We start from the raw sequence: 16224 nt of genomic DNA on the forward strand, positions 1-16224 counted from the left end.
CGCATGTCTCTGAATTTTGGCTCTCGAGTCCGCCCAGGCTAGCACAGCCACAGAGAGTTCCAGGAGTTGGAACGGCCCCCATGGCAGCTGGACTGTATCCAGGCCTCGATCTGATGCCAGCGATGAAAAGGATCGCCGGAACTAGAGCTTTTCTTTTGACAATCTCACATTTATCTAGACAAATCATCATTTAGATTCTAAAGCCAAGAGATAATGGTAGCATTTTCAATTACATCATGTCAATGTGCTCCTTTTTCCTCGCTCTTCCTCAGGTTCTCCCTCGGCAGACCTGTGGGTTGTTCACTCACACTATTTTCTATAAAGAGTACCCAGGAGGGCCCCAAGAACTGGATAAAAGCATCAGAGGAGGCGAACTGTTCCTCACCATCCTTCTGAACCCCGTATGTATTCCCTTTGTATTTCATATCATTACATCTGAATTTTAAAGCATATGATTCATTTGTTTATAATTGAATGTCAACCCGTCCCACGAGAAAGCGTTGGCAAATGCAACAACTTCCATGGAAATAGGATCTGTGTCTCCAAATTACTTCACTTCCTTATGATGCAGAGTCAATAAAAACAAATGTGGTAAGAAGCACAGGTCGAATATGTCCATCAATTTTAACATTAAATGTTGACTTGTAGTCCTGAATTTAGTAAGTGCATATTAATTTACAGTTCTTTAGCCAAAAAAGAAAATTCACAATTGTGCCAATGTTACTGTGATGTCCCTAAGTTAAGTTGTCTTCTAGCACAGAGATTAGTAAATAGAAATAAATGCAATGAAAGGGTATATTAAAATTTTGGCTATATTTTAGTTGGTATACAAGACTGAATTTAGATCCTTTAATAAATAATCTAAAATAATTTTAATTGGCATGAAAATTATATAAATATGAAGTTTTTCCTTTTAATATTTCAGATATTAATCGAATTCTTTTAAATGGGCTATATTTCTGGCATACATATATGTATATTTTATAAAAGTATAACATCATGGAAAGTATATTAACATTAGCTATTGGGGAATTATTTTAGCTTCCTGTTTTTTGTTCCATAAAAATTGCATTTCTCAATTCTAAGAAAAAATCTCTGTATTTACATGCAGTGCACTCAGAAACCATAAAAGTTTGTCTGATAAATATGCCTACCTCATGTACTATAATACATTTTCTTACACAGAGAAAAATAATCATGCTGAAAATGAAACAAACATAAGTTTCAAGTATTGAAGTTCTAGGTCAAATGAATGATTTTAGATAATTTAAACACGGCATTTAGTCATATATATATATGACTTATAATTTGGTTGGGATGGATTAAAATGTGGGGACAAAATATGTTTAAAGCTCTGCATAGTCATTTTTCAAACATCATCAAAAAACATGGTTATTCAATACAAAGCAAAGCCTGTTGTGTTGGTATTATCGGGCACCATCCAGTTGGTTTGACCGATAGCAACACTATGCACAACATAAGGAAATACTATCCTGTCTTATGTCATTCTCATAATGGTCCTTGTGCCTAAGCCCATTGGGGCAGCCACTGTATCAACACGTCTGCTTGAGGGCCTCCTGTTTGGCTGCCCCTCCATGTTACCGTGCTTGATCTCCTTGTGCAGGGACTGGTCCCTTCTGATAGCATGTCCAAAGCACGTAAGACAAAGTCTTTCCATCCTTGCCTCTGAGGAGCACTGAGGCCTCACTTCTTCCCAGACAGACTTCTTTGTCCTGCTGGCAGTTTATGCTACTTTCAACTTTCTTCTCTAGCACCACAATTCAAATGCAGTGTATTGAAAACCAACTCAGATTGATCCCTCTCTGTCTTCCTTACTCAGTGTCATACCTTCATATGCATAGGAGACAATTGAAAATACCATGGCTTGGGTGAAGCCTGCCCTAGTCCTCAAAGTAATATCTTTGCATTTCAGTACTCTAAAGAGGCCTTCTTGTGTAGCAAACTTACCTAATGCAACCCATCTTTGGGTCTCTTGACTGCTGTTTCCATCAGACAAAATCCTTGACAACTTCACACTTTCTCCATTTATCACCATGTTACTTGTTGATTGAATTGTGAGGACTTTGAGTTGTAATCCAGACAGAAGGCTGCAATCCGTGGGCTTCATCAGCAAGTGCCTCAAGTCTTCCTTATTTTCATCAAGCAAGGTTGTGTCATCTGCATATGCCAGATTGTTAATAAACTTTCCTTCAATCCTTATTCCACCGCCGTCTTCGTAGAACCCAGCTCCTCTGATTACCTGTTCAGCATACAGACTGTTCGGTTAAGATGGCACTAGAATAAATAAGTAGATTGAATGATGCTGAACAAAAACTTCATTTTTCATAACTTGCTTCCCCTCTTGTAAAACAAGCTGCCTGAACAATTATCAATGTGCCTCGAAGGTATTTGTACTGTACATAAATCTGAAATATTCTACTTTTGTGTATACATTATAAACTCGACACTTATGAGGTACGGAGGACATTCTAACAATAATTAAATAAGGCGTGCGAATGCTAACAAAAGCAAATGAAGAGGGAACCTCTCTGTTTACCCTCCCCTCACTAATTGAATGTGTGATCTTAGCAGCGGCTAGGGAATCTTTTACTTTTCGTTCTGTGCCTACAATCCTGGCCCCAAGTCTTCCCTAGCAATTGGTGTAAGAAAAATTGAATATTGCCCTCCTTGTCTCTTGGGCCCGAGTTTAATGGCTATTATTGCTCTGATTACTTGTGATTAAAGATATGGTGATATCTCTGTTTTAAAATATAATTTTTGAGTTCCACCTTCACAGCCACTAATCGCAATAATCTCAGATACAGCTTAGTCAGAGACTTGCAGTTGGCCTTTGAAATAAGACAGAGGACTATATTCTTTCTGGTATTTCCATCGGTAACACTGGTGAATTAATGAAACAACAATCAATGATGCTAACCTTTCTTTTAAATTCTATCATCGCAACACAAATTTATTTTCATTTCAAACAGAACAGTGAATGAGATACTTTGAGGAGGCTTCTTTTATTCAATAATTTATTTTCTTGGTTATTGTGCATTAGAGCTAAGCTCAAAATGAGATACTTGGGTCAAAAAGAGAAACCGGAGCAGAACAGATGCAGTGTATGTACCCAGCAGTACTGGAAGGTCCACACTAGGAATAAGACAGGTAAGGCAGGATGAAATCTGAATTCAGGCTAAGGATGTTTCCAAAATACGAGAGATCAAGGACAATATTCCTCAAAACAGGGACAGATAAACTATCTAGATTGATGTTACTCATATCTCCAGGAGATCTCATCCAGGAAGCATGGGGTTCGGGGTGGGGTAAGGAGCAGGCCCAAATGAGGCTTAATTCCAGGTTGCAAGGACAGAAGTTACTGAATAAGAAATGTAACATGACAACTTGACTGGAAGTAAGCGAAATTAAATGGGGAAAACGGAAAGAAGGAAATGTTGAATGAAGCAAGGAGCATTTAAGTTTATGATTTTGTACAAGTGCCTTAGCATGAGGAAAGAGAAGCCACAGATGATGATCGGTGATATATATTTACCTGCTAATGCGGTGGAATGAATTACTGAGGCGGCTGGATTAGTTTCTATTTCAAGTTAAAAGATTCCATCAACTCAGGCAAAGAGTAAACCTGCAGGGATATATAGGGAAAGAAAGCTGAAAGAATATATACAACCCTGCTGTCTCTATGCCAATGGTTCTCAAAGTGTGGGTCGCGGCCCCTTTGGAGGTCGAATGACCCTTTCACAGGGGCCACCTGATTCATAAAAGTAGCAAAATTACAGTGATGAAGTAGCAATGGAAATAATGTATCACCACAACATGAGAAATGGTATTAAAGGGTCGCAGCATCAAGAAGGTTGAGAACCACTTAAGCTATTTTCTCTAGTCATTCTTCATTCTTCCTCAGAGTAACCAATAGCTCCAAAGTCGTTTACCAAACCAATTCAGAGGAATTTTTTATAAATTCACTGATGTTATAAATTGTTGATATGAATTAATATGCTAACACTGAAGAATATTGTATTTGAACAGAACTCATTTCTAAAGAAGGGATCTATGATCTTAAATATCACTCCCATTATCTTGGGAAAATATGTGTTGCTGTTGAGCACGCCACTTCTGCAAGGTAATTCAGAGAGACAGCCAGCTCCTCAACCTACTACGACAGGTAACTGAAGATGATGGATATGAAGGAGCCCTGGTAGTGCCGTTGTTCACAGCCATTGAAATTGACCCACAGCAACAAAGATGACTAGATCTAGTGATTTGGGTAATTATAAAGAATAACTCTGAACCAAATTCACGGCTGTTGAATTGATCCCAACTCAGACCCCCTGACATCTAGCTAACTCTAACCCATAGTGACCTTATATGTGGTTTCTGAAGTTGTAAATCTTTAGGAATAGATAGCCACATTGTTGTGCAGCAGATTGGCTGGTAGATTTGAACTGCGAGGCTTACCTAACAGTATCGCCAGATCACCTCCTAGAAAACTCTCCAGAGCTGTTGTGTTCTGTCACATATGGTCACTATGTGCAAAACAGAGTATGGGATACCATATCAGACATCCTCTAGGTTCCCTGTCACCAAGATTCAGCGTCAGACCTGCCACCATGTTCCATCCTTCACCAAATCAGGCACTGATCACTTCTCTGCATCTTTGCTGGGTTCTATAAGGCCTTGAAATATCCACAAAGAACTCACAGACAATCCTCACAATTATGGGAGTTAATTGGGAATGTTAGCAGCCCTGGTGGCATGGTTGTTAGGTGCTGGGCTGCTGATCTGCCACCTGTCATCATAAGTTCTAAACCATAAGCCCTAGGCAGGCATTTCTACCCTGTTTCAGAGGGTTGTTATGAGTCAGCATATACTTGATGGCAGTGCGTGAGTGAATATTGGGGAAGGTAATGGGCTTCCACCAGCCTGGATCAGTAAGATCACAATCATTGGTGCACAGCAACATCTATCCACAGTCAGCAACCTAGTCCCTCTCTGGTTCTCATACTCTCAGCCACATAGTCCCTTGGCTTCTGTCCTGGGGACAAGAGGCTTGCCTGTTGCTCTGTCTTGCAGTCCCATAGTCTTGGTGCTGCTCCTCTGGCTGTGTCCCACAGTCTGTGTGCCACAGCCTCCTGTACGTCTAGTCTCAGTCTTTGGTACTTCAGATAGAGATCTGCTTCATGGTCCTCCAATGGTCCCTGGTCTTTCTAGCTGGTGCTGCTTCAAAGATGACTCATTCTTATAGCGAGGGGGTGGTAACTAAAACTTACCACTCCCTTATGTTAGTGTTGCTCTCTATTTTCATAGTTCCACCCAATCATTTCTTGGGAGTTAGAGACTAGGGTAGGAGAGCTAGTCCACCCACAGCACTCTATTTCCATGCTGAGTTCAATAATTCATTGAAGCAGTCACACAGAGCTCACAGACAATACTCATAATTATGAGGGTTTATTAAGGAAGTGACTGGGTTACCACAAAGTTACCATAAATGTCTCTCCACCACACTATGAATTAGCCATTGGCTCAAAAGTACACCAGAGTCATAACCTAAATGTAATAACCAAACCTCACTCACTGTCATCAGTCTATGCCAATGAACAGAGAAGCTATAAGATAGTGTAGAGCTGTCCTTCTGCGTTTCTGAGACTGTAACCCTTTAAATCCCAGTCTTTCTCCCCTGGAGCTACTGGAGGTTTTGAACTGCTGGCCTTGCAGTTAGCAGCACAGATCGGAATCAACACACCACTAGGACTTCCATAAATAAGATAGGTAATGTTCATATAAAAGCTGAAGAATCTATGCTATGTTTCTATTTTCATTAAAGACCTCTACTTTCACATCAGAGTGACCTAATATTCTGTGAGAGGAAGTCACAAGGCAAAGCTCCAAAACCATTGAAACCTTTATTAAACAAAAGTATCAACAGGTGAAGCATGGTTTCCTGACATATCCTCGAGCTAGGGCTCCGTGCTTCTGAAGGCACAGCCTCCACCTCTCTACCCTTTTCTGGAAGAAGGCCACACTCTGATTTACCTCCCGTCAGAATGACACATCAGGCTGCCTCAAGGTTCTCAAATCGTGTTCCTTTCCAATTTTCTTTGAGGTTTGGGATCAAAAAGAAGTCAGAAGGGGCAAGACCAGAGCTGGCTCTAGGGTAGGTGGGGTGAGGTTTTCCTTGCAGGTTTACAGTCTCAGAAATGGGAAGTAACAGTTCTACTCTGTCCTACAAGGTCACTATGGGTCAGAATCAACTTGGTGGCGGTTGCTTTTTGTTTGGTATTTAATGAAGTCCAAAAATACTTCCAAAGAAGTTTAATTCATAAATGAAGGAGTGTGATGTGAAAGGAATTCTCGGACTTTACAAATGATTTGAGTGGTTAGCTATTAACTGAAAGTTTGGAGGTTTCAGTCTACTCAGAGGTGCCTGTAAACTAGTCTTATAATCTGCCTCTAGAACAATCAGTCTTTGAAAACACTGCAGAACACTTGTTTGGTGCACATGCATTTCCCATGAGTCATGGTGGAGTTGATGTCAAACGGTGGCAATCGTGCTTTGAAAACACACGGGATAAATATGTTTATGAATTGCAGATTTGGGCCAAAGTTCATAACAAAAGTAAGTAGATCATTAAAAAATTTTAATTTTATTCTTAATGATAGTTCATACATAGAACTTTGGCTTGACTTTCAGTCTTCTGAACATAAGAAACAAGAAATTGCCCAGCTAAGAAAAGTTCAGGAAGGCAAGGGTCTAAAAACAATGAACCTTACTGTGACCCTTGAAAAAATTAAGGCTATTTAATTTGGAAGAGATAAGACATATCATGAAACAGGGAAAAAACTACCATTCACCTATTTACTCCTCTGGTACTTATTAAAAGACTATTTTATTTTCTAAAAGGCAGGCACATTCATTCTATGTCACTTGGAAAGTAAATTGAATTTAACTACTGAAAGCTAAATGGCATTAACTTCCCGTGTTAGATAAGGGTAAGTTAAATCTGCCAGAATGTTTTGTAGGCTATATAATGAATGCTGTCACTGAAGTTGTTCAAACATATATGCATACCTATATTTCTATGTGATTGTTGTGAGAGGCCAGCAAGCCTTTTTGATCCATAGCTGCATGATGCACAACACGAAACTGTGCCCAATCTTGAGTCATTCTCGCCGGTGTTCCTATCCTTGAACTCATGTGGGAGATGCTGTTAACCCATCTTGCTAAAGGTCTTCTTCTTTGCCACTGACCCTTCACTTTACCAAGCATGGTATCTTCTCCAGGGACTGCTCTCTCCTGACAGTATGTCTAAAATATGTAAGATCAAGTCTTGCCTTCTTGTCTCTAAGGAGCACTCTGGTCTTACTTCTTACAAATCAGACCTGTTCTATTTTTGCGGTCTAGTATTCTTTCAATATTCTTCTCCAGCACCACAATTCAAATGCTTGACATAGTCTCTGTTCTTCATTATGTGATGTCTAAGTTTAATATGCATAGGAGGCAATTAAAAAGAACACGGCTTTGGTCAGACACACCTTACTCCTCAGAGTAACAATCTCATGGACTTTCAACATTTTATTTTGGTATTTTTAAAGATTTATTGGCACATAATCTACATATTATACAATTCAACAGTTCAATAATATCAAGAAGAGTTGCACAATATTTCACACAATCAATTATAGAACATTTTCTCCTTTCTTGAACTCATTGATATTAGCTTCCTATTACATTTTCCCCCAACCTTCTCTGCCATACACTCAAGAAACCATTAATCCAGTTACTATCTCTCTATATTTACCTATCCTTGATTTTATATACAGGAAAACATATAAAAATCAAATGAACATTAAAAAACACAAACTAACAAAGTAAAAGAAGAACTTCAATTAAAGAGAAAACAGAAAACATTTAAAACTCAAAAAAATGTTTAAATGGGTTAATAGGGAGATCAAATGATAAAGTGTTATATTTTAACCTAACTATGGCGCTCTGGTGGTGTAGTGGTTACACATTGGGCTGTAATCTTCATAGTCGGCTGTTCAAAACCACCACCAGCTCGCTCAGAGAAGGACTGAATCACTACTGACTCAGAGACCCCCTGTCAGTTTCTGAGACCCCAACTTTTTATGGGAGTAGAAAGCTCCAACTTTCTGTAATAATCCACTTCCCAACGTTCTCTGCATGACAGCCAGGCAAGTCACGTTCCTGGCCGAGGATCAGAGGAGAATCATCTGACACTTAATGCACATTTTTTAATTGAAAAAAACTTCCAAATGGGCCAATCAAATACACTTTAAATAAGTCTTGTGGAGCAAATTTACTGATAAAATGCATCATCGATCTCTTGATTTGCTTCTGTGAGCACTGATCCAAGCAAGACGAAATCCTTTATTCATTTATAATAGTGCTACCGCTTGTTCCAGTTGTGAGGATGTGGGACTTTCTTGTATTCAGTTGTAATCCATCTGAAAGACTACACTTCTTGATCTTTATCAGCAGCAAGTGCTTCAAGACCTCCTCACATTTCAGCAAGCAATGTTGTGTCATCTGCGTACCGCAGGTGCTTGATAAGCCTGCCTCCAATCCTGATGCCACCTTCTTTTCATATAAGCCAGCTCTCTGAAGATTTTCTGAGCATGAGGATTGAATAATTATATTCGAGGCTACCATCTTGACACACACCTGTCCTGAGTGTAAACCATGCAGTCGTCCCTCGTTTGTTTGCACAACGGCCTCTTGATCCATGTACAAGTTCTGCGTGAACTCAGTGAAATGTCTAGAACCCCCTTCTTCACAAGACCTTCCACAGTTTGTATGTTCCACAGAACTGAATGTCTCGGCATAGTCAATGAAACACAAGTAATCATCCTTCCCTTATTATCTGTTTTCCGCCAAGATCTATCTGACGCTAACAATGATCCTTTGTGCCACATTCTCTTCTGAATCCCACAGGAATCTCTGAACTGCTGCAATCGCTGGGTGAACCAAAGCCAAATTTTATTTGCACATGATATCAATGATATTGTTCTTTAATTTGAGCATTCTCTGGGTCAATTTTCTTTGGAATGGGGGCAAATATGGGTCTCTGCTGGCAAAGTAGCTGCCATCCACATTTCCCAGCACTCCTGAGTAAATGCTGCCAGTGCTTCATCAATGTGTTGAAACACTCCAATTGGTATTCCTTTAATTCCTGGAGCCTTTTGTTTTGTTAATGCCTTTAGTGCTACTTGAAATTCTTCCTTCAGCATCATGGGTCTTGCTCATATGCTACCTCCTGAGCCTGTAGAATATCAAATAGTTCCGCTTCGTGTAGTGAATATTTTGTGTATTTTTTCAATCTTCTTTTGATGCGTATGTATCATTTAATAGTTTGCCCACAGAATCTTTCAATATTTCCACTCAAGGCTGTAATTTTTTCTTCAGTGCTTTCAGTTTAAGATACTCCGAGGCTTCTCGTCACTTTTGATTTGCTAGCCAAAAGTCTTCGTATATTTCATTATAATATTTTTGTCTTCTTGAGGTGTCCTTTGAAATGTTCTGTTCATCCTGTTGATATCATTTGCTTTCGGCACTCTCTTGATTAAGAGGAAGTTTCAAATTTTCTTCTGATATTCACTTAGATTTTATTTTTCTTTCCTGTCTTTTTAATGAACTTTTGCTTTCTTCACCGATGATGTTCTTGATACTCTCCCATAGGTAATCAAGTCTTATGTCAATGTGTCAAATCTGTTCTTGGTGATGTTCTCAAAACTCAGGTGAGATAGGCTCAAGGTCGTAATTTTTCTCTCATGGACTTATATTAATTCCTTTGGCTTTAATCTGAACATACACATGAACAATTGGTAGTCTATTTCACAGTCAGATGCTGGCATCGTTTTAGCTGCTCATATTGAGTTTTTCTGTGTCTCATTCCACAGTAGTCAATTTGGCTTCTGTGCATTCCATCTGGAGTGTCCAAGTACACAGTTGCTTTTTGTGTTGTTGAAAAGGGTTTTTATTATGAAGAAGTTGTTAGTCTTGAAAAATTCTATTATGTAATCTCCGGCTTCCTTTCTATCACCAAGTCTATATTATCCAATTAATGTTCCCATTTCCAATTTCCAGTGTGTATCAATGCATCTTTAGTGCATATTAGATCAATTTCAGATTGAAGACACTAGAAGAGTTCTCCAATTTCTTCATCACAAGCCTTTGTGATTGGTGCATAAATTTGAATAATAGTCGTATTGAGTGGATTTCTTTGAAGGCAGAGGTATATAATGCAAACACAGCATTGCACTTCAAGATTGATTTTGAAATGTCTTCTTTGACAATGAATGCAGATATTTCTCTGGATTGGTTCCTTCCTGGTATAGTGAAACAGGAGATTTTCTGAGCTAAGTGGCCACTAAAAATCAATTTCTACCCAGGGTATCTATATTTATGCCTTCCATTTCATTTTTGGTGACTTGCAATTTTCCTAGAATCATACTTCCCATATTTCAAGTTCTGATCATTAGTAAAAGTTTGCATCTGTTTATTCTCATCTTGAGCTTTGCCTCACAAGCAAATTAAGATTCTCAAGGATTCACTTACACAGACCCCACTCCATTCATGTGTCCCATGGTCAACTCCTGTGGTTGGAGTGGGTGCCAGCCCCCCACCAATGATCACAGGCTCAGCAAGCACAATTGTGCAGTGGAGATAGATAAATTTTATATTAAAGTCGTCGAGAGCATGAGAAATACAAGAGTCAAATAATGGAGTTGGACACATTTCATGATAGCATGCTCAGCTCCTGGATGGCCATGATCTTACCAGCCAGGTCCGTGCATAGAGTGGACTGAGGTGAGGTGGAGCCTAGACCCAGCAGGAGGCTCGAGGATCCAGCTTATTGCTAACCAAGGGTTATATCTACTTCTGGGGATGACTGCAGGTAATCACACACCACAGGAAGGGGCAGTACAATTGGCATACACATCACAGGAAGGGGATGAGCTAGGGGTGTGCACATGATCGGAAATGGAGGAACTAGAGGCATACATGTGACAAGAAAGACAGACCCTAGATTCATGATGGCAGTCTAGCCTTGGCCACCCTTGTGTGGGCTTGACCTCTCTGGGGTCTCCTACAAGGAAATAGTCAACTACTATACTTATCAGAAGGGAGTGGGCCCTACTTGTTGTGGGATAAACAGTGGTGACTGCTTGCTCTAGATGGCTGATAACCCTTAGGGAGAATAACCCCTGATCTACTTCTGATGACCTCCAAGTGTCTAGTCATTCGCCACATATAGCAAGCAGCTAAGTTTCGCTTATATTTTGCGGAGACAACTTGGGACAAATCTGTTTCCCACAAACTCCACTCAGAGAAAGCAACCCTTCGGGTACATTTCAAGGGGCCTCACCTTGAGAGCCCCTCCTCCAGCAGTGTATGCAATAACATTCTGCCTTCATTCATTAGGCCTTCTGTATCTGACAATGGCTTGAAGCCCTGCATAAGATTTTCAGTGACTACTTCCTCTAAAGTAAAAACCTATCTGTCTGGAAAGAAGTAAGGCCAGAGTGCTCCTTAGAGGCAAGGATGGCAAGGCTTACATACTTTGTACATGTTGTCAGTAGCAGCCTGAAGTAAGACATCATGCTTGGTAAAGTGGAGAGCCAGTGAAAAGGGACAGGTCCTCAGTAAGGTGGATTGTCATGGTGTTTGCAACAAGGACTCAGGCATGAGAACAATTATGAGGATGCCACAGGACCAGACAGTCTTGGGTCTGCTGTGCACAGTATCCCTATGGGTTCAAACTGACTAGATAAACCCTAAAAAAATGACAGTATTTCACCTGATGCAAATCTAGTGTGCTATAGAGCCCTGTTGCGTAACAAGTGACTCATTGGACTATTAACCACAAGGTTAAGAGTTCGAAACCAAAGCCACTGGCAACAACAACCATCCTTCAAGAGAAAGATGAGGCTTTCTACCATAGAAAGAGCCTTGCTCTCAGAGAACCACAAAGGCACTTCCACTCTGCCCTCTAACATTGCTATGAGCAGGAACTGACTTGATGGCAGGGAATTTGGGTTGGGCTTAAGCTCCAGGTGTAACTATCTGATTGGAAATCATGAAAGCTGGACAAAGATGTCTAATTTTCCCCATTCCATGCTATGATTGTAAATTTGGTTTTACTCTGGGCTAAAAGTTCAAAGAATGATGAATAAATGTCTACCATATTAAAATCAACCTGTATTATAAGGAAAGATAATAAAACATAAGATAGTGACTGTTAAAGCATTGAGGGCAGTGAATAACATTTTAATGCACCAAAAGCACACTGAGATAAATATATGTATTATTGCTAGATGTGGCACAGCCATTTTGAATTTTGTTTCCTAGTTTCTGGATTCATTTGTCTGTAACCCTCCTATTAGGTAAATATAACCTGAGAAAGGTATATAAGAGAATATTCTGGAATTTCTTCCCAAAGAGCATTTTAAACTAGAGTTAGCAGCTACATAGCTCTTTCTTGTTGTTGAGTTCACCTGGCTAATGAAAAGGAACCGGGTTAAACAACCTTGAAAAGTCCCACTTTTTTTTTTCTTTCTTCTTCAGTTTATGACTTCTGAATTTTCCATTGGAGTGCAAAAGGCATAAACCACACCAAGGTTCCAATTTAGATTCACCTTACTTTTGTGCTGTTAGCCAGTAAAAAGCACTCGTCACTGACTTCAGTGGGACTCGTGCTCCTGTCTGTGTGTGAGACTAAACCAGGGTTTCAAGGCTTATCCCCCAGCCGTCGAAGGCCCGCGTTTCTCTCCTGGGTCCTCTGCTGGAATCGAGCTTCAACACTCGGTGATCAGCAGAGAAGGTTAACTTCTTGCATCACCCAAGGACTCTGTGCTGTTACCTTTTATGTGCTCATCCATGTCTTTTGTCTGATGTCTTTGATATTATATTTTAAGTGTGACTCTAGTTAGTATTCTGTATGTTATCATAGTTACACACATAGCATAATATGCCATTACTTCTAATCTACCATAAAATAGGAAATGCAAACTGGAAGGTGTTTTTACATTTTGACTCATTTATGAACTCCCATTCCCTTTGCATATTAGATCTTTTATTCAGCACATTGCAAGGAATGGTGTTCTTGATTTCCTTGGATACCAACTTGTTTGGAACAAATGAGTCTAACAATGGAAAATTAAATGGCATGAGAGTCATTTAAGTGACATTTCTAAAGAATGGCTAGGCATCTGCCCATACAACAGATAGCTTCCTTTCGTATTTATTTGATTCTAGAATGACCTCATCACATATTGATATTTTCCTGCACTGGTCCACACTTGTCAAATCCTAGCGTGTATTTCCCTGGTGCCGAATCCTTCCTGTATTTTCAATATAATCTTGGTTCAGACAGGAAGAAATATAATTTAATCATGTATGAGGTGAAACAGCTTATACCAGGTAACCCACCATTATTCAAGTCCAGACACTACCCTATAAAATATGCAGTAACTGACAATAGTAAAAGAAGCCTGGAGTCTGATCAGATGGTGTCACCCATAACGATACAAGCTTGAAGCGACTATGTCCTACCGGATCTAATTTTTCTCCGACTCATTTTAATTTGTGCTATACAAAGAGCGCACGGAATTAGAGTTTTCCTTGCAGATGTCGTAAAAGATGTTCTGATTCAAGGATGCATTAAAATAGCAGCAGGGGAGTTGGAAAATGGACTGTATTTTCCGAAGTTCAGAGCAGCACCTCTGCTCCGTCACCCGGCCTGTTCTGTGGGTCAATTGCAAATTGAGGTGAACAAAAAATATGTGCCTGGAAAGAGTGGTGTACTTGAAATTGACAGTAGGGTATAATGGAAGTGCAATGATATACTTCTCCGTGAGCTGTCTGCTGAGCTCTCGTATGCTTAGGTTGCTTAATGAGCTTTCCTTCTTTGTGTATATCAATCTTCAAGTTCGTGGAATCTAACAGCAGGTGCCGTACATTATGGATTAATGCTGGCTCTTCAGACCGATTAGAGAAAAAGAAGCAGCAAGGCATAGGAAAACATCGCGGGAAATACCTTGAACCGCGTTTGGGAGAGTTTCCTTTTCATGCTGAAATAATACAGGACCAGATATGTAAGAAAATTCATAGAAACTTATTTTATGTTCAGCACAGCAAAATAAAATCAGAACTAGCGTCTGGTGTGTACATAATTAAAAAATAATTGATTAGTGATATCAGGACAGCCAAATGTTATTTAAGACTTTGATTTCCCATACGCATTGTGTTTTATGGGGGGGGGGGAGTATAACAATTAGATAATATTTTTGGAGGACAAAGCAATATACATTGTATTAAAATAGCCTTCCTTATAAAATACCATGTTCACATTCCTAACTCAAAGTATAGGAAGTGTTTTTAATGTGTTCCAGCAGTATCCATGCCTGTGGAAATTAACTTCTAAAGGCTCCACTCTCCTGAGATCTGCCTCTTATCTGGGTAGGGACTTGGAAGCAATTAGGGTTATTGGAAGCTCTGGGGCTTAGAGCCTGGGAGAACCACCACCAACTGAGAGAAGAATGGAGCCCTGTGGAGTCTATAGATTGTGGAAAATTCTATTTCCACTCACTGAAAGACCTATAGTCACCTCTTCTTAGCCTTTATCTGCCTTTTTATTCCTTTTCTTTTCTTAAAGATTTGCAGGACTAACCTTTACAAAAGAACAGGAGTCACCACTCCTGCAGTGATTCACACTCGCAGCAGGGGCTCTGTAAACTCTGGAGTCAGCCAAGACCTCTGGCCTCACTACTTAGTATGTAATGCTTTCCACGCTGAAAATCAGGATCCCAGCCACGCTAAGGATGTAGAGGATGTGCAAGCAACTTACTTTTTGTCTGCATGCGAAGTTCAGAGCGCTATGTGGTAGTGCAGGCTTTGTTGAAGTTTCCGCTCCGATTTACTTATACATGAATAGGCCAGCCATGACAACAGAACAGAGTCCATTTGCCTCCTCACTCTGCAGTTTGTCTTCTCCTCTTGGAAGAGAAAGACGGCTCTTATTATGCAGACATGCATCTTTCTGATGTGATGGTTGCTGCAGGCCCAGACGGAATACAGCTTGCATTTCCCGATATTTTCAGACCATGAACAAATCCATAAGATTGCATTATTTTTCAATTTTGTTCCCATAGGAAAAAAACAAAAGCAGCAATGTTTCACTGGAAGAGTCCATTTCATCTAGGGTAACTGGATAATTTCATTTTCCCAAAACAGCATGTAGAAGGTGGTACAATAACTCTTTAACATAAAGTTTCAACAATGAAAAACACAATGTGCTGCTTATCTTGATGTGATTCAATAAATAAAATACTTATATATTGGGCTTGTAATTTACCAGGAGACTTCATAATACCTGTCGGAAAGTTCCATTACCTTTTCATTCAAACTTTCCTTGAACTCTGAACAATACCCTCACGTGTGTACACATGCATATCCACATGTGTGTTAAATGTTCTGATTTATGTGTCGATGTTTACAGATATTATCAATGAATTCCTGATTGTAAGGGAAAATGCCTTCTCTGTATCAATGGCTTTGTGGGTAGGTGGTAGAGGGGAAAGTAAGTGAGGGAAAAAGGGTGAAATTCACAAAAAGGAAGTTGAAAATCTGTGTTTACCTTTTGATGGTGAGGTTTCAGCCCTCCAAAGGTGAAAACCCTTAAGTTTATTAACTCTTCAACAAATTTTGTCAGATAAATATTTCAAATATTGAAAAAACAAAGACTAATTGACCTTATTTATCTTTCTTTTTATTTTGTAGAATTTGTTTCCAATTGTGCATCAGAATCAAATGTTGTGAATATAAAAGTATGTCCTCCTTTCTAAGATCTTTTGATAGATTCATATTTGAGAAAGCCAAATTGTGATTTCATGTTTCTATGTAAGATATAAACTGGTCTGGAATGTAAATATTAATATTGCTGATACTCATTAAGAAATTAGAAACTGAAATTTCATCTCTCTCCATAGAGTCCTTTGTTGCCAATGCCCAAGAGCATCCCATTACATCAGTTAGTTTGAGTTACTATTTTTTATTTGCTTTTTGAGATTATGTAATCCCAAATTTAAAAGCCATTGACAAACTATTTGTAGAGATGGCACTTAATTTATAATGTGCTATCGAATGTTATCAATTGCTTAGAAGGCCAAATTCCAAGACTATTTTTA

General features: G+C 39.4%; 1 protein-coding gene across 1 annotated transcript in view; it reads left to right on the forward strand.

The window, feature by feature from the left end:
• Nucleotides 1–16224, forward strand: part of LOC142443496 (bifunctional heparan sulfate N-deacetylase/N-sulfotransferase 4) — a 363094-nt gene that overhangs the window by 210975 nt on the left and 135895 nt on the right. Inside the window, exon 5 of the mRNA XM_075544840.1 lies at nucleotides 273–401. Coding sequence (XP_075400955.1) covers nucleotides 273–401 — 129 coding nt within the window. The remainder of the gene's footprint in view (nucleotides 1–272; nucleotides 402–16224) is intronic.

The sequence above is a fragment of the Tenrec ecaudatus genome, chromosome 3 (assembly GCF_050624435.1).
Source record: "Tenrec ecaudatus isolate mTenEca1 chromosome 3, mTenEca1.hap1, whole genome shotgun sequence".
Classification (NCBI taxonomy): domain Eukaryota; kingdom Metazoa; phylum Chordata; class Mammalia; order Afrosoricida; family Tenrecidae; genus Tenrec; species Tenrec ecaudatus.